This window comes from Salvelinus alpinus, chromosome 1 (assembly GCF_045679555.1).
Source record: "Salvelinus alpinus chromosome 1, SLU_Salpinus.1, whole genome shotgun sequence".
Classification (NCBI taxonomy): domain Eukaryota; kingdom Metazoa; phylum Chordata; class Actinopteri; order Salmoniformes; family Salmonidae; genus Salvelinus; species Salvelinus alpinus.
Window position 1 is genome coordinate 42,107,269 of NC_092086.1, and position 23,616 is coordinate 42,130,884.

Genomic DNA, 23,616 nt, shown 5'->3' on the forward strand with positions numbered 1-23,616 from the left:
GAACAACAACTGCCTTGTTCAGGGGCAGAACGACAGATTTTTACGTTGTCAGCTTGGGGATTCGATTTTGCAACCTTTCGGTTACAAGTCCAACGCTCTAACCACTAGGCTACCTGCCGCCCTGTATGTAGGGGCCATGTGTTCTCAGCCACACAGGTCAACCACAATGGTCAACCCTCAGTCACGACTCATGAGCCTCAGCTGTGGCAGCACTTTCTCTCCACAGGTAGGAATGTGTTGACTGTAAACTCCACCTAACGCTCAACCACATTCCACTTAACTTCAAATGTCAAAATGATGTCTAGCCCTCTACAAACACCATCCTATATTCTAAGAAAATGCATTGACGTCATCTGATGTCAGATGCCCATCGAACATCTGACTGCTAAAACTGCAAATAAGGTTTAGAGGAAGACATTGTAATGGAGCCAAGACAGTCGTGAAGAGGGCACGACAACACCCTTCCCCCTCAGGAGACAGAAAAGATATAGCATGGGTCCCCAGATCCTCAAAAAGTTCAACAGCTGCACCAACAAGAACATCCTGACGGGTTGCATAACCGCCTTGTAGGGCAACTGCTCAGCATCTGACCATAAGGCGCTACAGAGGGTAGTGTGTACGGTCCACTACATCACTGGGGCCAAGCTTCCTGCAATCCAGGACCGATATACTAGGCGGTGTCAGAGAAAGGCCCAAAAATGCTCCTTAACAGTTTCTACCCCCAAGCCATAAGACTGCTGAACAATTAATCAAATCCCCCCCCCCTTTGTTTTTACACTGCTGCTACTCGCTGTTTATTGGTACCCCCTGTATATAGCCTTGTTATTTTATTGTGTTACTTTTTATTTAAATGTTATTTTATTTAGTAAATATTTTCTTAGCTCTAATTCTTGAACAGCATTGTTGGTAAAAGGCTTGTAAGTAAGCATTTCACAGTAAGGTCTACACCTGTTGTATTTGGTGCATATGGCAAATAAAATTTGATCATTTTTGACTATTCCATTGGTCCTCCTTAGGAGAGGTCTCCTGCAGCCCGGGGCACCGGGTCATGCAAGTGAACTCCTCCAGTATTTTCCCAGAGAACATGGTGCCACCACGTGTTAATAGGCAAGCATAGGGAGCATGAATTGTTGACATAATTGTAATCCCAAAAAAAAAAACTCAAGTAAGTCATGACACAATCAATTACCAAACTCAGTTTTGAACAAGATGTACTTTATGACCAAATTATCCTATTTACACTTTATAGTAAATTTTGACACTAGAATTACTGTTTCTGACTCATATCGATGCCACATAGGCCGTTCAAAACCAGAGAAGTTGGTTCTAAGGGGCAGTTGACCTTTAAAGGGAAAGTCATCCAAAAGTAAGTAATCAGAGTAATCAGATTACGTTACTGAGTTTGGGTAATCCAAAAGTTACGTTACTGATTACAATTTAGGACAGGTAACTAGTAACTGTAACGGATTACATTTAGAAAGTACTACCCAACCCTTACACAACCAGCTTCGTGAGGCACTTGTATATTAATAGGAGAAGAATCAAGTTCAAGTTTCCGCTTTATTTGTCCCAGAGGTAGTACAAACAATGCTAGTGCATCAGTCATGGGCTGACAGCCATCAATATAAATATAAACAATACTAATGATCAACATTAGCAGCAGCAATAGTACAACCTACAACATCTAAAGTATCATACTGTGTAATGACCTATACAATCAGTAATAACAATTACTGTGTAATAACATACAATCAGTAATAATACTTACTGTGTAATAACATACAATCAGTAATAATACTTACTGTATAATAACATCCAATCAGTAATAATTGCTGTGTAATAACTATACAATCAGTAATAATTATTACTGTGTAATGACCATACAATCAGTCGGAATAATGTCTTAATTTTCCTTCAAAACAAACTATTAGATGTCTGTTCTGGAAAGAACAGTTATTTGATAGGTTACAGAACCATACCTACCAAGAACAATGTTGTAATTTCTTTAACTTCCCATAACCTAATTTGTAGATGACACATTAATAACAGATAAATGGAAGGTCCTGACGCCAACAGGTACAGGTTTAGAGCCCTAGGCTGATATATGGTGAAATATTAAATAGTTAATCAGATACAGTATGGATGTAATGCCCCTCCAACAAACGTCACTGATTTTAAAGCACTATTTGGCAGACATGGATTGAGTGGGTGACAAGTTTTTTCATGAAAGTTCTCTGGAAAGGTGAGCATCTGTGCAAATATCTGTTATTGCAACTCACTGAGAAACACTCTCTTTCCATTCCATGACACACATGTTACACAAGTAGCCCTACATTGTAGGCTTTGTTGGCATAGTCTTTCTGGGGTGACCAGCTCTTTAGCTTATGGGCATTGAAAGAAAATGTGTCAATTTGATGTGCCATGTCTATGCAGTGTAATCGCAATTCTATCCATGGAGGGAGACTCAGACTGAAAGTCAGACTTCAAAAGGCCCGTTGAAGGAACTAGTTGGGTCAATCTAATTCATCTTTCACTCCTGAGATGAGTGTCTGATCTTATGTGTGAAAAGAATCGCTGGAACAGAGTCAAACACATTGTTTCCATGTGTTTGGTATCATTCCATTGGTCTCATTCCAGCCATTACAATGAGCCCGTCCTCCCATTGCTCTTCCCACCAGCCTCTTCTGGTCTTCACATACACGACAGCCTTGGTAAAAGAGACCCAACAGATTTACTTGAACATTTAGTGGAGAAGAAATGTTGTCCACTGAACCTGTTTTTGCTGTTAATCACTGAGTGCACAAAACATTAGGAACACCTTTCTAATATTGAGTTTCACCTCCTTTTGCCCTCAGAACAGCCTCAATTAGCTGAGGCATGGACTCTACAAGGTGTCGAAAATGTTCCACAGGGACGTTGGCCCATGTTGACTCCAATGCTTCCCACAGTTGGGTCAAGTTGGCTGGATGTCCTTTGGGTGGTGTTCCATTCTTGATACACACAGGAAACTGTTGAGCGTGAAAACCCAGCACCTACAACCATACCCCGTTCAAAGCCCTTAAATGCCTCTCTTTTGCCTCTCTCATTCGCTCTCTGAATGGCACAAATACACAATCCATGTCTCAATTGTCGTCTGGGTTAGTGTTTGGCCGGGGTAGACCGTCATTGTAAATAAGAATTTGTTCTTAACTGGCTTGCCTAGTTAAATAAAAAAAGAAAGTATCTACCCTGGAAATATAAGACTGATGGTCATCAAAGGCCATTCTGTCATCGCTGTCAAATTGTAAAATCGAATTCCAGATTAGGATTGGGATTGATTGAGCATGTTTGATTTGTTGTCTATCTAAATCAGGGATGGGAAACTCCATCCCCAGCTGACACACCTGACTTCAATTATCAACTAATCATGGTCTTGCAATTAGTTTAATCAAGTGTGATAGCTAAAGTGCTGGGGGAAAGTGTGACACCAATCAGAACCCAGAGGACGGGAGTTGGTCATCCCTGATCTAGGTCTACATGTGTACGTGGTTTGCTTTCCCTACTCAAGTCTATGAGGCGGGAACCCCACTGGCAGCACTTGTAACCATTATAAACATCTTCCAGCCTTGGAGAATGTGTAAGGCAACAAGATCTAAGTGTTAGTCATCCTCCCAATTGTGAAAAATATTTGTATGATGTAAAACCAAAAAAAAATCATTATTAGAACTACAAATATAATACATTTACTGTTATATTTTCAGCAGATGTCAACACTACAGTTCTGCACTGATAATTTAATTACTATGTAGACAAAATACTTACCTGTCACGTCCTGACCATAGAAAGCCTTTATTTTCTATGGTAGAGTAGGTCAGGGCGTGACTAGGGAGGTTAGTCTAGTTTATATTTTCTATGTGGGGTTCTAGGTTATTTTTTCTATGTTCGGGTTTTGGTATGATTCCCAATTAGAGGCAGCTGGCTATCGTTGTCTCTAATTGGGGATCATACTTAAGTAGCATTTTTTCCACCTGTGGGTTATGGGATATTGTTTATGTTTAGTTGCCTGTTAGCACTGCATTGTTGTCACGGTTCCTTTATTTGTTTTGTCTTTGCTTAAGTTTCTCTTTATTCATAAAAATTATGTGGAACTCAAAGTACGCTGCGCCTTGGTCCGACCATCATTTCAACGAATGTGACATCACCAAATATGATTCTATCTTTCAGCTACAGGAGACTCTAATAACAAGTCTCAAAAGTGGAGTCTCTACGCTTAGAAAACAGCACCTACATCCCAGAACTTCAGAGAGCAGTGTTGAGAAGACTGGACTCTCAATTGGTGCTGCTAAGGAGAACGATCCTGAGATCAGATGAACCAAGACTCCCTGAAGTGCCAACAATGGCTGAGCTGCTACAACTTTGAGGAGATGTCACCACACAACACAGGATGCAGTTAGCACACCTTTGAGCGGAGAAGGAGCTTTCCCTTTTGTCAGACTTGGTGGTTCCCGGGAAAGTGTGAACCTACAGAGTACTCAAATGTTGTTGAAAGAGGGTGGAGTACAACCAAACATAAATCATATGTAAATAAGGGAAGTCTGTGTGGGCAAAAAACTTCTGTGGGAAACAATATTTGTGCAATCTTTGTCTAGCATATAGGCATCATTATTGTAATTTTGAAATGGTTTTAGAATGATTTACTGAACTGTTCTCTTTTCCTGGATATCTATGCTCCTGATGGATTTCACAACAAATTAGCAGACCTACAGGAGGGTACATATCCAGAAAGACAATGGACTACCCTGGTGTAAATACAGTTCAAATTACACAGATGAGGTCAAATAAAGTTGTATTAGGGAGATAAACAACAAATACAAGGTAGTCTCTGTAACCTTCTCAAAATAACAAAAGCACAGTGTAAAGAAAACATTCTGATAAAGTACTGAACTGATATCACCCAGACCGAGGAAGAAATCGTAAAAAAACTACTTCAAATAAAATGGTACTTGTCACATGCTTCGTAAACAAAAGATGTAGACTAACAGTGAAATGCCTACTTAAGGGCCATTCCCAACAATGCAGAGGAAAAAATGTATATAATAGAAAAATAATACGAGGAATAAATCCACAATGAGTGGATAACAACTACCTTACTGTGATTGTTTGCAATTAAAATGGTAAAAAAAAAAAGCTTCTTAAAAACAAATTCAAGCAAGAATTTTGCTAGGATTGTCTGGGAGTGGTCTGAGTAGGGAGGGGAAAACAGAAAACTAGCTGTTATTGGCAGAGAGGTTTGGAGCACGCTTTCTTTTTGGTCTAACTAATTTACCACATAGTGACATCACCAGACAGGTCAAAACCCCATTATACCAAAACGGGTTGAAATTTCAGGCGGTCATTTCAAACAGCTCTTACACTAAAAGGGCAGTATCATAATTTTCACAATATCACAGTACTATTCCAACCTCATAGTGTGGAAATATATATAAAACACAGGAAAACACATTTTTTACTGCACAGGACCTTGAACAAAGATGTTGCTAAATTTAGGTCATAATTTTTCCAAATGACCCAGATTGGCTACACATACAGTAACTATACTGAACAAAAATATGAACTCAACATGCAACAATTTGAAAGATTTTTCTGAGTTACAGTTCATATAAGGAAATAAGTCAACTGAAATACATTCATTAGGCCCTAATCTATGGATTTCACATGACTTGGAATACAGATATCTTTAAAATGACTTAAATGACATGACTTGATCACAGATACCTTTAAAAAAAAGTAATGGTGTGGATCAGAAAACCAGTCAGTATCTGGTGTGAGCACCATTTAACTCATGCAGCGTGACACATCTTCTTCGCATAAAGTTGTTCAGTGAGTTGATTGTCGCCTGTGGAATGTTGTCCTACTCCTCTTAATGGCTGTGCGAAGTTGCTGGATATTGGCGGGAACTGGAATATGCTGTCGTACATGTTGAACCAGAGCATCCCAAACATGCTCAATGGATGACATGTCTTTTGAGTTTGCAGGCCATGGAAGAACTGGGACATTTTCAGCTTCCTGGAATTGTGTACAGATCCTTGCATTATCATGCTGAAACATTAGGTGATGGCGGCGGATGAATGGCACGACAATGGGCTTCAGGATCACGTCACGGTATCTCAGTGCAGTCAAATTGCCATTGATAAAATGTCATTGTGTTCATTGTCCTTAGCTTACGCCTGCCCATACCATAACCGCACCGCCACTATGGGGCACTCTGTTCACAACGTTGATGTCAGCAAACCGCTCACCCCCACACAACGCCATACACGTGGTCTGTGGTTCTGGAGGCTTATGGTGGAGAAATTAATAAATTCTCTGGTAACAGCTCTGGTGGACATTTCTGTAGTCAGCATGCCAATTGCACCATCTCTCAAAACTTGAGACATCTATGGCATTGTGTTGTGTAACAAAACTGCACATTTTAGAGTGACCTTTTATTGTCCCCAGCACAAGGTGCACCTGTGTAAGGATCCTGCTGTTTAATCAACTTCTTGATATGCCACACCTGTCAGGTGGATGGATTATCTTGGCAAAAGAGAAATGCTCACTAACAGGGATGTAAACAAGTTTGTGCACAACATTTGAGAGAAATAAACTTTTTGTACGTTTGGAAAATGTTAAAGATCTTTTATTTCAGCTCATGAAACATGGGACCAAGACTTTACATGTTGCGTTTACATTTTTGTTCTGTATAAATCAAAAACGAGTTTAAGAAGATGCACCATAGATAGTTGAATTCACTAATTTGAGATTTACCAAAGATAGACCTTTCTTTCAGGAAATTTGAAATCAGGATTTGTTTCCCACACATGCTTTATCAAGTCAACCAAATCAATGCGCTCCGTCTGTCCATCTGTCTTCCAGACTGTCAACTCACTGTGAAGAATGAAAAAGGGCCACTAGCCAATGGAGGAAGCAGACTCTGGGCCCGTGTGGGTGTGTTCAGGGAGAGAAATACAACATTTTTGTGTTCTGTCCTTATTTGCAATAGGGGATAGTGGGGTAAGTTTAGCCATTTTTACATTCAGCGTCATTCTGTCAAGGGAAATATGGTATTCTTTCTAATAATTATATCTACATATATTTCAGGATGATGAGTATCCCTGGAAATAATCAGAATTCATGTAAACATTAGTTTTGAAAACACAGCTTGTCCAATTTAAAAAAAATCTTGGCACAACTTACCCCGGGAATGGGTATGTTAAGCCACCTACAAATGTATCTACTGAATGAAATACACTACCTTTTTAAAACCATGTCTATCTATTTCCCAAACACAATTCAACACAATCACTTTTGTATTATAATAATTTTAAGCATCCTTTAACATAGGCTTAACATCTAACAAAGACGTTGTACTTTTTTAGAACACCTTTATCGTAAGTCAGGCCCTGTTCTTACCTCATATCCCAACAATAATGCCTTGCATAACGCCTGGGAAGAAAACACTTACATTTGCTCAACTTGCCATTGGTTCAACTTACCCCATGACCACTGGCTCAACTTACCCCAAGGCAAGCATTTTAACTATATTAGCCCACACAGCTACAACGATGCACTTTCATGCTAGGTTTAGGACCTCATATTGAAGCTTATAGAGACCCCAACTGATGTATAGAACACTCGTTAAATGATCTACTTTGGTTACGATACAAGCGTCATGAAACCTCTAACACAAATGCATTTGACTTGCTGAAAATCTTTTGGACCTAACTTGCTTACCATTTTCCCATGTGGTTTCTTCCTTCACAGACTCCATGAAATGACCTCTTCCTAAATATTTGGTCAAATTATGAATTTTGTCTATGGTTTCCTAGAAACAAGGGAGGCTCAACTTACCCCACTCACCCCTAATTATCCTTGTGCTCATTCTGCCACCCTTGTTTTCCATAGAATATATAGGTTGTGGAGCTGCCAACACACTCACAACAGATTTTACTTTCAGCATCCAGCTTTTTTCTTTATCATCACAAAAAACTCATCAGAAGATGAACTTGCAGAAGCAATGAGCTCGAGTTTCGATCAGATGATTATCCCTTATATAGTTTTTGTAGGAAATATGCAAATACTTACAGAAGAGTAAACCAGAGAGCACACCCCTTTCATCAAGACCGCCCTCAAATGAGTAGCCTATTCCTCCCATAGCCGCCACCCACTGCATAAAAGCTGGGAGTTTCAAGCAAGAACGCCAAGCTAAGCTTTGAAGAATTTAGCGATAGTGGCATTAGGTGCGGAGCTAGTGTAGTTCATTGGTCATCTATGGGAAGCGCTTGACAAGTGATAGCGTGTTACTTGTATGCGGCCGCAAAATGTGACGAATAGTACGCAGATTTAAAAAAAATACATGATATATATTTTTTTAAATATGTAGTTTAAAGAAAGACGTTTCTGTAAAATATTTATTCATATCACCATGCTGCCGTAAACTTCAACTCCTTCGAAGTGGATGTGTATTTTCAGCTTCAACACTTAGTTTGAACAAGATGGAAGTTATCACACCATAAACGTTCTGCGGTGACTGAGGAGATGGGAAAATGGGAGATATCAATGGTAATTTCCAATGATATGCATAAGAATTTTGTGGTTGTACGTCATGCGTTTCATTTAGAAATGATAACTTTATCTTATTAGTTTTATTGTATTTTCAGAACTATAATGTAATGTAGGCTATTTGAATGATAGGTTATGCATTGTTTGAACAGAGTCAAATGCGGTTAATAGCTAATTTCTCTTCTTACACCTGTTGGTCATAAATCAGACAGTGCTGGCTTGTCAGAGGGTTATAGACATGTGTAGCTATAGCCCAATATATAGGGCAATAAGAGGACTGGCTCATTGTAAAGGCTGGAATGGAATTCATTGAATCGGATCAAACATATGGAAACCACACGATTGAATCTGTTCCATTCCAGCCATTACAATGAGCCTGTCCTCCTATAGCTCTTCCCACCAGCCTCCACTTGTCCGTATGTTTCCTTCGTGTTAACATTTAGAGCAAACGTCTGGGTTCTTAACAAAACTTCCCTGGCCAGAAGGCGTCTTTGAATAGGCTAATGTGCAGCTAATGCATATGGAAGTAACACGGCAACATATTGCCAATGCATGCAAGATGCATGGATGTACAGTATATCCTTGCATTTAGTGTATGCATATCTGTCAGTGAGACTTTTATTTGCATCATTGTCGTCACAGGACAATGATGGTGCATATTGTAATGAAATAGGCAGGGAGCAGGTCTCGAACCCTCGACCTTCTAGCCCGAAGTCCAGCGCGCTATTGACTGTTCCGCAAAAGCATGCTCCTGCGGCAGAGTCGATATCTGCGCTTATAAACCCAGGGTCGTTACAATATTTTAGTCTCATTGTCTATTTATTAATTAGATAAAACTGCCTGAATGGAAAAACGAGTATTAGACCTATAGCTGGTTTCCAACAATACATGGTGATATCATAACGCTAACTGCTTTAGCAACTATTGACAATAGTATTTTCTGGTCGGGGCAGTTTTGTTAAGATCACTCGTTGTAAACGTTAAAACGCATCGCTTGCGGTGTGGTATTGGAAACATAAGGATCATATTTCATATCAGCGAGAATTCAATTACTACCGACCTTTAGGGGTTAGTGTTCCTACACAGCCATATCTCCATGTTACATCGCTTGTTAACGGAAGACATAGGTTGCCACCTGTGCTAATTTGCTATCTAGCGTTCTCCGTTAACCTGTGTGTAAGCATAAATGGGGAGGAAGTGTATATTATCCTGCCAACCACTATATGAAGAAGTTTAAGGAAAACATCAACTCAAATTGCTCCTTTTGTGATGACCACCCAGAAACAGTGTTGCATTTTTTTTGGGCATTGTATTCATGTAAGAAAACTGTGGCAAGACATCAGTAGATTTTATAATTGAACTCATTTATGAAGATTTTACACTATTGTGGAGAGATGTACTGCTTGGATTCTTTACCTACGATAGAAATAAGCTGAAACATTTATATGTAATTAATTTCATTATTCTTTTGGCCAAATTTCATATTCACAAATGTACATTTACAAACAAAACACCACATTTTCTTACCTTACAAAAAGAAATTGAACTGTATTTTAAGACAATTAAATACTCTACTAACAAAAAAGCTGTTAGAATAATAAGTGTCTGTATGTCCCTTTAGGTCCTTGTGTAATGTGATATTGTACCCCCTAGCCTAAATGTCCTTTGTATATTATTTATATATAGACTTGTGTTCCCACATGTACTTCCTGTATTGATTTGTTGTTAATAAAATTAAATAAAAGATTTGATCTCTCTCTCAAAAAAAACTGGAGAGGAAGTGTAGTTTGTCACTGGAGGCACACAGTTTGTGCAAAGCTACTACAGTAAGTTATCTTATTTGAAAATTTTTCTCGCTGATATGAAAGATAAGGTGCATATCGGAATGTGTTTCGAAAACCGGTTTGAAAGCTATGATTTATGTTTCTAAACATTAAAACAAAGCATCGAAATTGTAGTTCACATACGGGGAAGAAGGGTTTTCGAGAGCTATCCTGATAGAATTATGTTTAGTCTCAATATTGGACAATTCTTGTCTGTTTTGAATTTAGTTTGGTGCACCAAAGACTAAGATAAAGATGCTACTGTATAGTATCCTTGCACATAGAATTAGGACCTCTGTTCCTTGGCCTCATGTAGGCCTACAGATAATGTAATGCAGTATTCCATAAAGGACAATGGTGTGATATTGGTCCCCTCACGACACCGATAATAGTGTCTCTCTTTCTTGACCTGGTCTTTTGTCAAGTGCGTCACAATCTAATTATACACACATCTGCCTGCCTTGTACCTCAGTAACGCTCTGTAATTTAGGAGCTGGGTAATGATTATAATGTGCCTTGAGTGCTCTGCCCACCATACGCATCTGTACGTCTGTCAGATGGCATATGATTTAAAATGCTCTGATTTGCTTTGATCATACATGGATAATATTAGTGCCAATGTTAAAACCAGACCGTTTAGTTCTGACAGGGACATAGGGGGGAAAGCCTAAATTATATCAGAAAGCAGTGGACAGATATGAGGGGCGTGTATTAGAACAGAGAGATTGATTGGGGGCTAGTGACGGACTTGTATGGAGGACTGAGTTGGGGGAGTGGGTGGAGGGATACAGTGGCAAGAAAAAGTATGTGAACTATTTGGAAATACCTGGATTTCTGCGTAAATTGGTCATAAACTTTGATCTGATCTTCATCTAGGTCACAACAACAGACAAACAGTCTGGTTAACCAATTTAGGTAATCCAGGAAATTCCAAAGGGTTTACGTACTTTTTCTTGCCACTGTAGATTTAATAGGTTGCATATTTTAAAGGGGTTATGCTGATTTATTTACAATTTCTTTGATCATGTCGTTTCAATTATTTGACCCATGTGCCGTCTCTCGTTGTACCACATTGCTCTTGTCCTCAATAGGCAAGCTGTGTACCTTTTCATGTTGTTCTTTGGCATACATTAGAGTCAAGTTCCTTGTCCTGCTAAATATGCAGCCTATTGTATGAAATGTTGTAATTGGGTAAATCCATTTGAATTCAGTCACTTTTTGACAGCACCCCTTTTGATTTGAACAAAACTTTCCATACATATTTGCCCATTGTAGAAGGGCTCAGAAAGTGACTTTTTGGATCTGAATGCCAAAACAGAGAAAGGTGCTTAAAGTTGGCACATTTTGCATATCATACCATGAGACAACCATGTCTTCATCACAGGAAAATATTTAACCTTAAACATAAATTATATATTTGTTCAAATTGGCACATGTTGTAGCTTTGACCCTATTTGACATAATCTGAGGTTGTGTTGTGCCCGCCATCAGTTGAGATACAACATGCTCAAGAAATTATAAATGAGTTTGACAATCCTGTTTAACCATGTATCTTTTCCAGTGATTAAGACATGGATGTCTGATGGTGTGGTGGGGTATGCAAAATGGGGAAACTTTGAGCACCATTATCTCCTGAATGTTTTGTCATTCATGTCCAAAAAGTCACTTGCTGAGCACTTCTTCCATCAGCAAACATGTATGGGGGGAAAAGGGATGCTGTCAAAGTGATTGAATTCATATCTCCATTTCTGCTCAGTGTTTTCTCTAACGTAAACAGTACAGTGTTTCTAAGAGATTTGAATTAAACCTTTTAAAGCGAAGAAATCTCATCTAAATCTAGCTTTGCTAAACCAATGTGTGAATATCCTGAGAAGAATCTGTGATGGTGTGTGTACAGATGCAAACATAAGTTTGTCTTTTCACCTCTCAGCTGAATAACTGATAAACCCAAAGCACCCCCTGTATCACAGACCTTCCAGGTGAAGTGTCTACACATGCCTCTGAATAGGCTTACTGTAATGGACCATAAACATCAATCTGGTCTCACAGTTGGTCTTTATGGTCTGTAGGATCTGTCCTGTCAGTGGTCTACATGTCTCCCCATCTCATTGTGTGAGTTCCTCCTTCCCACCCAGAACCCAGTGCAGGAGTGGGGTGAGGAGTTTGAGGAGGGGGCGTTGTATGGAATCACCCTGCGTCGGGAGCCCGTCCAGATACCAGCCAGCCCCACCGAGGCCCGGCCATGCGTTGCCTTCGTCCAGTACCGGACCTGTAAGGTGCGCAGGCTGAAGGCAGCCACCCTGAACCGGCTAGTGAGCCACCTCCTGGACCCCTGCTGCCAGGAGCCCGACTACAGACGGATCTTTCTGTCCACCTACCAGACCTTCACCACTACCAGTGCACTCATTGAGCTGCTCTTCCAGAGGTGGGCCATGTCATTAAGTTACAGTACTCATAACTGCTGTCATGTTTCACCTGACCATTGTCTCAGAGCATAATGCAGAAGCTGTTTCACTGTTAAAATTAGACAGTATAAAATGATGTGAGCAAGTTGTTTGACCTTTGTAGTTTGAAAACACCTTGACGGTCTAGTTTTACCATCTTCTATCAAATGAATGTTTGGTGAAATGACCTAAAAATGTCTCTCCCTCTTCTTTTGCCTTCTCGTCTTCACCCACTTTTTTGCAAACACAACTCTTTTGACAAATTCCGAGTTAGTAACAAATAAGATTAGCCAAATTGGATTCAGAATGTTATGTTGGACACAGATGAGAGGGTATGTCGAGAGTGGCTGTTTTTGAACAACACCTCTCGCTGTGTATGCAAAGTCACTTAGTTTCGTCATAGTCATTTTGTGAGGGAAGCAAGAAAGAAAAAACTATCTCAGCATCTTTGATGTAATGATAATAAGCACCCAGCAGGTAGTTAGCCATTACAGGTTTTACAACAACAACATTTATTCACTGAGTTTGGAGTGAGGTCAGTGTCAGGATAACAACGGAGCATAGAGACAGACCAAAGAAAAACAGTCTGAAGAAGAATGTGACCAACAGGACAGTGGTCCAGTCACGATTTAGATGAGTCTGACACTCTTCCTAATTGTTCTCACAGGGACAATGGGGCTTCAGACGTGTACAACAGTGAATGTCACAGGAGGTGAGCTGGCTGCTTTTCCCTTGATCACATTTATTTCCTTGACTCTGAAACAGGGAAGACATTGTTTCATCACGTTGTCTCCTCAGGTGTCTGTTGCCCCTGATCCAGACTTGGCTGGAGGAGTACAGTGAGGACTTCCGGGATCCTCCTCAGCATCCCTCCCTAAGGCTGCTGTTGGACCACCTGCACTGCCTATCCTCCTTCTGTTCACTGGCCCAGTGCTCTGAAACTCTGCTTAAGATGTTCCAGAGAGGAGGTACAGGATTCTCAATTTACTTGTTTTTCCTAACCTTTTCTGTGAATTGCCTTTGATTTTTTTATACCATTGTTGACCCTCTTCTGTCATTCCTCTCTCCTTTAATAGAAATGGATAATGGTGGCCATTCTGCCCAGGCTGAGGTTAATCAGGAAAACGAGAGCTCAGGGGAGGAAGGCCTAGAATGGTACAGCCCACTGGATCAGGGTGACATCATGGACTTCTCAGTCACAGGCATCGCAGAACAGCTCACCCGACTGGACGCTGTAAGTGTCAATCATGGCAGATAATTTCTGACTCTTAATATGCGTCCTCAGGAGTGGATCACTAACACTCTTTTTCCATTTTACCTTCCTTATCTGTGCATCTCTCAGGGGCTGTTTAGGAAGGTGGTTCCCTACCAGTGTCTGGGCTGTGTGTGGTCCCAGAGAGACAAGAAGGAGAACCTGTCTGCTACCGTTAGCGCCACCATTGCCCAGTTTAATGCAGTCACCAACCGAGTCATCACCTCCCTGCTCTGCCGGCCCACCTCCAGCCCCACTTCTGTCCGCAGGGCCTCCAGCCCAGCTCAGAGGGCCTGCGTCATTGAGAAGTGGATCAGAGTAGGACAGGTCAGACACATCTAGGGACTTGGACCATTTGAGGGATACACTTTCAAATCCAAGTGCAGCCTTCTTACACATTCTTACACAACTTTAACCTGCATCCTGGTTCTCAGTGCATTTAGTTGTATGTAGTAAGTTCTAAGTCAGTCTCTAACTTGTGACTGTTTTCTGAAACAGGAGTGTCGGCAGCTGAAGAATTTCTCCTCTTTGAGGGCCATCCTGTCTGCCCTTCAGTCCAATGCTGTCTACAGGCTGAGGAGGACGTGGGCTGCTGTGTGTAGGTACGGACTGTTGGGTCACACTGGAAGGGTTAGCTGAGTCATGAAGCTAGAGGGCCAATAACATTGACTGAATATGGCAAAAAAAATGAACAAAGGTGTCCTTATCCTCTGAGAATGTAAGGCTTAGTAAGGAAATGATTTACTAGTAATTGACCTACATTATTCAACTAACCTTAGTTTGTACTTCATGCCATAACTATGCAATAAGCAATTTTTATTGAGTCAGTCAAGAATAGTTGAACAATAATTTTAGGTCAACATGCCATGCCTTACCAACTCTAAATCCCTTTGAAGCTTCAAGGATATCTTTTGTAATGAAGTTGCTAGTGGTGTCTTGTCTGAGTGTTATTTTTGGATTGATTTAATTGGTTTGTTCTTCTTCAGGGACAGCGTGGCCATCTTTGATAACCTCTGTGAAACCTTCCCTGATGAGAACTGTGTGTTAAGCAACAGAGAGATCATTGTGGGGGTAAGAATCAAGTACCTTAAGGAAAATGATTTGACTTTTTTTAAACAGTGTTTTATTGTTTTGAGAGCAGTTGACCTTTACTTACATCTTCAAGCACTTTGATATTCTACTTTTACGACTTATTAAAACCCATCTTTCTGTGAAGTTAATGTTTAGTGAAATTGCCTTACAATGTGTTAATAGTAAGCCATTGTCCCAAAGCAAAAGAGAGGGTGTTCTATTTTTCTGTCGGCTCTGGGTGTTTGTGTCAAATCTTCATTAGGTCTGGTTACAGTGAGAGGGCTCTAAAGTAAAATTCTACATATTGCTCAGAATTTCCAAATATCATGCTAATATTAGCATTGTCAACAAACACTACACTAATGACAATTTCCCCAGCATTTCCTTGAGAAACACCTTCATTTGCCTCACGTCTTTATTTAATTTTACTGTATTGGTCCACCCCTTGTTCAATTGAACTGTTCCAGAGAAATAGTTTCAGTTGCTCCCTGTGTCTGCATTAACAGCCTCACACTATTTGTGCTTTTGACACATGTTCTTATCAAAATGTTCCTTAGCACAAAACTGCTTTTGTTCACATGTTTGCATGGATTTTAAAAGCTCAATATATTGTTTACATAATGTGTGTGTGTGTGTGTGTCTATTCTAAGAACAACCAATGTGGTGTTGACCCCATAAGCTGGTAAAGGAAGTTCTGACCTAGACCATATTTGACTGACTCTTTGCATATGCTGTAGGTCATTGCAGATGAGTGGACAGGTTGACAATGGAAGGCCATAAATGCAGACTGAATTTAGCTTCTATCTGACCCCTTTTCAGGATGGAAGCCAAACAGCCATGGATAACATTTCTCCCAAGATATCCAAGCGATGTCCTATTGCCAGACAGATGGTAAGCAATACTTCAGAGAGCGATTGAGTAAGAGACATTGCAGACATGATATGTAGACATGAGATAGATATATATCTATATATAGTGGGGGTCATTAAGTTTGAGTTTAGCTTCCTCTTCTTTCCATGCAACATTAAATGGACAGAAATGATAGCAGAGGCCTCCCGAGTAGTGTCGTGGTCTAAGGCACTGCATCGCAGTGTTGCAACTTCACTACAGCCTGGGGTTTGATCCCAGGCTGTGTCACACCCGGCTGTGACCGGGAGTCCCATAGGGCGGTGCACAATTGACCCAGCATCGTCCGGATTAGGGGAGGGTTTGGCTGGGGGGGCTTTACTTGGCTCATCGCACTCTAGCGACACCTTGTGGTGGGCTGGGCAACTGCAAGCTGACTCTGATCGTCAGTTGAACGGTGTTTCCTCTAACACATTGGTGCAGCTGGCTTCCGGGTTGAGCAGGTGTTAAGAAGCGCGGCTTGGGGGGTCATGTTTTTCGTAGGACGCGTGAGTCGACCTTCGCCTCTCCCGAGCCCATTGGGGAGTTGTAGCGATAAGACAAGATCGCAATTGGATATCACGAAAAAGGGGGCTATAAAATAAAATAGAAATGATAGCAGAATTCTGTGTATCTGAAAGTAAAAAAAAAAAATATATATATATACGTTTATTATAAGCTGTTACGGGCGGGTGGAAAGGGGAGGAAGGATCCTAGTACTGTCTACTCAGTATTTTGCGGTGGCAGTTTCTGCTTCTTGAAGTCACATGTAGCCCCCTAACCCCATCAGCTCTTAACCCACAAGAGGTTACAGTGATTCCCCTAGAGGAAAAATCTATTCAAAGACCGAGAGTGTCATGTGTGGCAAGAGGAAGCCATCCTAACCTTAGCCACTGATGTTTCAAATGGCCACAGATTACTAGGCTATGAAAGGACAGTAATCATAGACCAAGACCTTTTCTAGCATCATATGCACATTCTCTAAAGCTGTGTTACTAGAATCCTCTGCTGACATGCTGTCTCTGTACTGATGTCTCCTCAGAGCACCTCCAGTGGGGTGGTTCCTTACCTGGGCACATACCTGACTATCCTCACAATGCTGGACACTGCTCTACCAGATACTGTGGAGGTAAGCAAACAGCCATTGAAACAGACGTCTGAGTTATGGCAGCTACTTTAAGTTAATTCTATATTTACCTTAGCAGATTGCTATCTTAATGTTTAATATTGACAATAAATCTTCCATATTGTCAAGTATAATAGCATGTTCTGCTATTTTTGACAGGGGGACCTCATATACTTTGAAAAGAGGAGGAGGGTAAGTTGTTGCTGTTTTTGTCTTCGATCTCTAAGCCTATAGGGAATAGGATTTTACGTAAAGAAAACAAAAGATGCAGTACAAACATGTCTAATAAATATTTCACCCTTGTTATAGGACATGACATGCATTGAATTGGTGGTACACTCACCACCACATTTTAGTGGTACTTTGACATGCCGAAGGGAAAAGTGCACACCTTTATGCTTAGGGATGTTTGCTTACTGCTCTAAATTACTATCTCTTAGCCTTTATTGGAGCCCCATGACTGTTAAAAATGTTGTCAGGTGTTACTAGTTCGGGACAAGTTACATAACAACCACATAGCTGACATGGGCTCATGATCTCCCTCTCTCTGCAGGAGTTTGAGATTCTCTCTCAGATCCGGCAGCTCCAAGCCTCCTGCTCTCAGTACAACCTGCCCCATCACACCAGGATCACTGCCTGGTTGCAGGGCCAGAAGCTGCTCACTGACCAGGAGAGGTGAGAACCTGTCCCCCACTGGTTTTATTGTAGATCAATGAGGAGATAAAGAGCTGGTGAGCTTTGTAAGGATTGATGGGCCTAATAATGTCTTAAAATGATGCCCCTTATAGCCAATAAACCCGTTATACAACCTGAATTGTCTCTTTCTAATATACTGTATACCCAAATGTACTACTCAAATTACATGTAAAACACAATTCCCATAATCCCTACCCTGGTTTTGCCTGTTAAGGAAAATTTATAGAAAACCCATCTAGAGCTGGGGTTGACACAGGGCTGCAGTGTGTTCAGGCTTTTAGAATCAAATGTGTTGGTGCAGGGCTGGAACAAAAGGCTGTATACATTTAGACGAGTCCACCCTGACCTCGGGGCTCATACGTGTTTTCTATGTGTTCTGCCACAGCTATGAACTGTCCAGAAACCTGGAGACTCCAATAGACCTCTGCTCCCCAAGTGCCTGGAGCCACCGTTTGCTCAGCAAGAAACTGTCCTCGTGAGTACTGAACACTTCTCTTAATAGCAGTTGCCATCTTGTTAATTCTACTCAAGACAGTAGTATTCACCCCATCTCTAATATATACAACTATTGTAACATTGTTGTAAATAAACAAGAACTGTAAAAGAACAATGACAAAATGCAGTATTTAAGGTTTTACTAGTGTACGTTGACCGCATTTGTTAATTTAGTGGAAAGTTCTAACTGTGTGTATTTGCAGACTCCTGAAAGTGAGTGAGGGATCCAGCAGGAAAACCCATGCAGACCAGATCAGTGTGTCGTCTTCAGGGTCCAGTGGCTCTGAGATGGAGGATCTCTCCACCCCTCCCTCCACACTTAAACTGCAGGTACAGCTCTCTCCTATCCCCTTTAAACATGCCTCTGACTGTCTCTCTCTTTCTGTCAGTCATTGCTCACCCTGGTTAAAGCTGTTTCAAATGTTTTAATAGAACACACTGTACTACAAAACATCCTCTAGTTACACTTTACTAATACCAGTAGTTACACCATGAAGCAATTCAAAAGTCATTGCCATTATGTGGCTTTTTATATAACCTCCCATTCATAACAGTGATCCCCATTGACATCTCATCGAAACTGATGTCCTTGAGAACTGGAATGTCAATTGACCAGGTCCTTGAAGCCAAGCAGGAGTGGTGTTTGCTTAGCACATGCCTTGCTGGTGAAGCATGGCTCAATACTTCAGTTGTCCACAAAATGTGCTGAGGTCAATATCTCAGACAGAGAAACTGAAAGACTAATTCATTATTTCCATAGGCACTCATGCATGTTCTGTCTCTCTACCTTGTCCCAGTCTCTGTCCAGCTCCTGTCAAAATGTGGCGGAGGCCTTACCCTCCTCCCCGGATGGCTCCACTCCCTCCACTTGTTCCTCCAGTTCTCAGCCTGACCTCTCTGCTCCAGTGGCTGCCCACCCTAAACCCATGCTGGCCTCTCATCACAAGCGCTCTGTGTCCATGACCTCCCTCCCTCTCTACAACAGACAGGTGGCTGACTCCTGTATAGTGAGGGTCAGTGTGGAGGCTGGCAACGGCAACATGTACAAGAGCATCCTGGTGAGCTTGGGTTGTGATCTGGCGGTAGGGATTATCTTGGGGTCCTGTTATGGAAATGTAAAAGGGATCATGTGTGTAGTACTCTAGCTCTGTACATTTGGTTATGATGAAATCTAAGATAAGAACTGCTGTGTTGGTTACATTTACATTTTTGTTATTTGGCAGACGCTCTTATCCAGAGCGACTTAGTTATTGCGTTCATCTTAAGATAGCTAGGGGAGACAACCACATATCACAGTCGTAGTATGTACATTTTTCCTCAAAGAAGTTATCAGCGAAGTCGGGGGGGGGTGTTGTTATTTAAGATACTCTGGTTGGTTGAAGGGAGGTTTTGCAGCCAAACCCCTTCGCTTCCTCATTACAGCATATTAACTGCTTGTTTGACTTGTCCTTCTCAGCTGACTGGTCAGGACAAAACTGCCCAGGTGATCCAGAGGGCCCTGGAAAAACACAACCTGGAGCACCTGACCTGTCAAGACTTCACCCTCACACAGTTGATCTCCCAGGAAAGAGGTGAGCTAAAACAATCAATGCTCTTACACAGTACATATGCCCACTCAAAGATGCCACATCACTGTGCAGATCAGTGTTGGTCAAGCAAAGAGTTGTTATAGTTTGGCATTAACTACACCTACCTATAGTAGAAATATTACTGAAGATATTGTTGTCCTGGAATGATTGAAGAGGACTTTTTAATAGTGTACGCATACTGTATGTAATATTCTCCTTTCTCATACCAACCCCATCATCTTCTGTTTTTCAGAGTTACTCATTCCGGACAAAGCTAACGTCTTCTACGCCATGTGCACGTCGGTGAACTTTGACTTTGTTCTGCACCAGTGTCCAAAGGGTCAAAAGAAACCTCTGTGCGCTACTTCCAGCCTTGGACGTTATTCAAAGTAGATACTGTTCTATGGCAATGATGAGTAACTGCAAACCAGGACTGAGTTCAAAGGATTTTGTACAGACATTTGCCTGGTTGTACTTTTGTTTTTAATAACTTTCTTTTAGGACAAAAATCATGTTTAAATGTTCCATGATGGACAGACCCCTGTTTGGTTTGTTGTCAAGTGGGTGCCATGAGAGGAAGGTGGAAGATGATAGTATGATGGCACTTCATGTAAAATACACGTGTTGTGTATATACGTCTGAAGACAACAGATTTGGGGCTACATTTTGAAACCCATTGAACAGAATGTCCTTTATTTATTGGTGGAGCGAACTCTACATGATTTCCACCATTGAACACTCAACATTCCTCAAAGACTTCCTTGAGGTGCTTTACTTTGTGGAAAGGAGTCACATTGGAACAGCATCAGCAGTGACTGTGATGCTCTCTCCCTCAGTCACACACCAATATACAGACACGTAATAGTTGTTTCCTATTGTCTCTTCTCCTCTGAGCAAAACCAGTCACCTATTTGTTTTAATGAGAGAGATGACTGACGTTTCCCAACAGGGAGAGACAACCTATGAGACTTAAAAGGGAATGAGGTCACAGGAGACGGCCTGCCACCTGAGAAGTGGATGGGAATGTTCTCACCTGGATCACTATGTTCCCCAGGGTATCAGCCCGCCGTCATGGCGATACTGATTGGGGCTGTGCGTGCGAAAGGAGGGGCTGCCCTGACTGGCTGGATAGCATTCCACATACGCTACAGTCAGCTGCTGTAGAGGGGACAATGACAAACATTTATGGACTCAGACTGTCAAAGTTTTAATGATGGTGATAGTAATGTGTGTTGTAAATGGTCCTGTGTTGCATTTCAGTGTTAATACTTAGATTTTTTACATTTTTTTCTATTTGTCTCCTATAATGCTCTTAATGATTAGGTGGGCCTCAATGGCTGTGTTGCCTATCTACCCAAACTCCTTGTTCCGGCCAAACGCCACGCCAACGGACGTTAATTTCTCCTCCGCAATGAGTCTGGATCTGAGTACCTCCCCGATGATTTCTAGAATGAAAATCCATTCTAAACCGTCTGATTGGTCCCAGAAACCAATGGGTTGAGCCAGAACACGTGGGTAAATCGGCGTTTTGAAAATTCGTCATTGGCTTTGATATGCTGATGGGTTAGAGATGATCAACCGCTGATGCCTTGTTTTGTACAACCCCTCATTTTGACATTTCCACAAACGACTTCAATGATCGCACTCTCAGACTGAAGTATGTTACCAACGATAGAGCAGCGGAAGAATTCAGTTTCAGTCGTCAGGCAAGGCTGTGTGCACTTGTCAATTGAATATACTGAACAAAAATATAAGCGCAACAATTTCAACTAATTTTACTGAGTTACAGTTCATGTAAGGAAATCAGTCAAATTAAATAAATGCATTAGGCCCTAATCTATGGATTTCACATGACTGGGCAGGGGCGCAGACATCGGTGGGCCTGGGAGGGCATAGCACCACCCACTTGGGAGACTGGCACACACACTGGGGAGCAAGGCCCAGCCAATCAGAATGAGTTTTTCCCCACAAAAGGGTTTTATTACAGACCGAAATACTCAGTTTCATCAGCTGTCCGGGTGGCTGGTATCAGACGATCCCACAGGTGAAGAAGCCGGATGTGTAGGTCCTGGACTGGCATAGTTACACGTGGTCTGCGGTTCTGAGGCCGGTTGGACGTACTGTCAAATTCTCTAAAACAACGGCTTATGGTAGAGAAATTAACATGCAGTTCTCTGGCAACAGCTCCGGTGGACATTCCTGCAGTCAGCATGCAAATTGCCCATTCCTTCAAAACATCTGTGGCATTGTGTTGTGTGACAACTGCACATTTTAGACTGGCCTTTTATTGTCAGCAGCACAAGCTGTACCTGTGTAATGATCAAGCTGTTTAATCAGCTCCTTGATATGCCACACCTGTCAGGTGGATGGATTATCTTAGCAAAGGAAAAAATGCTCACTAACGGGGATGTAAACAAATTTGTGCACAACATTTGAGCAAAATAAGCTTTTTGTGCGTATGGAAAAATTTCTGTGATCTTTTATTTTAGCTCATGAAATCATGGGACCAAGACTTTACATGTTGCATTTATATTTTTGTTTAGTATACATTCTAAACCATGCCAGGTTTCTTGACTGTTTAAAACTTGCAGATGAATCACCGATTGATAGGCATTTCCAAAATATGTTTTTTAAATATCGGTGTATGACACCACAGTAGCTTAATTTAGATGTTTAGAAGGACTATCATGCAAATAAGTGTTTGATATATTAAAACTTTCCACTATGATTGAACCAAGTTGGTTATGCAACATTCTGAAAAAAGGTGAAAAGAAATTCAAAAACTCGAGGCGCTTTCATCTGCCAGAGCATTTCATCCAGCGCTTGTAGATGGGTAATTTGAACCCAGATTTAAATCTAATGTATATTACAAATCTGCCAAAACTGAATTCTCAGAGGTTGCTTAGTTGTCTCTTTGAGATGAATAGCGTTAAAGGTAATTGTAAACTAAAGAGGAAGTGTTATATATATATGGCTTGTACAATGCTATGTGAAAATCCTGCAAACATGAAAAAACTGAATGATTCAAGCAACAGGATATCTCAGAAATGCCTGTACTTTTACTGAGCTGTCCAGTTTCATTGTCTCTGTGCTCCAAATAAAGTTTCTCTACACCTTTTCTGTGTTTGTCAACATTTCTTATACTGTATTTGCCTTTATGATTCTAAGATTATTGGTTTCCATATCTCTGAATATATAGGCTAACGTATGCCATTCTGTAAGACTGGCACTTATATGCATGATGTAATTCGGTGTTCCCCAACTGGTGGCATGAATTTGGCCCACGGGTGATTTTATTTGGCTCCCCAAGTTTTCTGAAAAAAAATACATTTTTTAAAAATGTGTTTTAGTTGTTGGACATAAAGGACTAAAAACACCAGCAAATCAGGTCCTAGTGATTTCAATTTTGGAAATCTGTTCTAAAGTATTCCCACCCATATTAGAGTGATATACACTGATTGTTCAAAACATTAGGACCACCTGCTCTTTCCATTACATAGACTGACCAGGTGAATCCAGGTGAAAGCTATGATTCCTTATTGATGTCACCTGTTATTGTAGATGAAGGGGAGGAGATGGGTTAAAGAAGGATTTTAATCCTTGAGACAATAGATGTTTAAGCCTTGAGACATGGATCCTGTATGTGTGGGCAAGACAAAATATTTAAGTGCCTTTG

At 41.0% G+C, this 23,616-nt stretch overlaps 1 protein-coding gene across 1 annotated transcript; it reads left to right on the forward strand.

Moving 5' to 3' along the window:
- Nucleotides 1–8,217: 8,217 nt before the first annotated feature.
- LOC139576469 (ral guanine nucleotide dissociation stimulator-like 1) lies at nt 8,218–23,056 on the forward strand. The gene is made up of 17 exons (XM_071402628.1): nt 8,218–8,580; nt 12,539–12,828; nt 13,515–13,559; nt 13,646–13,815; nt 13,924–14,081; nt 14,190–14,426; nt 14,598–14,701; nt 15,086–15,170; nt 15,990–16,061; nt 17,098–17,184; nt 17,341–17,373; nt 17,735–17,856; nt 18,263–18,352; nt 18,576–18,702; nt 19,170–19,430; nt 19,829–19,943; nt 20,194–23,056. The coding sequence occupies exons 1-17, from the start codon at nt 8,557–8,559 to the stop codon at nt 20,331–20,333; spliced, it is 2,160 nt and encodes a 719-aa protein (XP_071258729.1). The 5' UTR covers nt 8,218–8,556; the 3' UTR covers nt 20,334–23,056.
- The last annotated feature ends 560 nt before the right edge of the window (nt 23,057–23,616 follow it).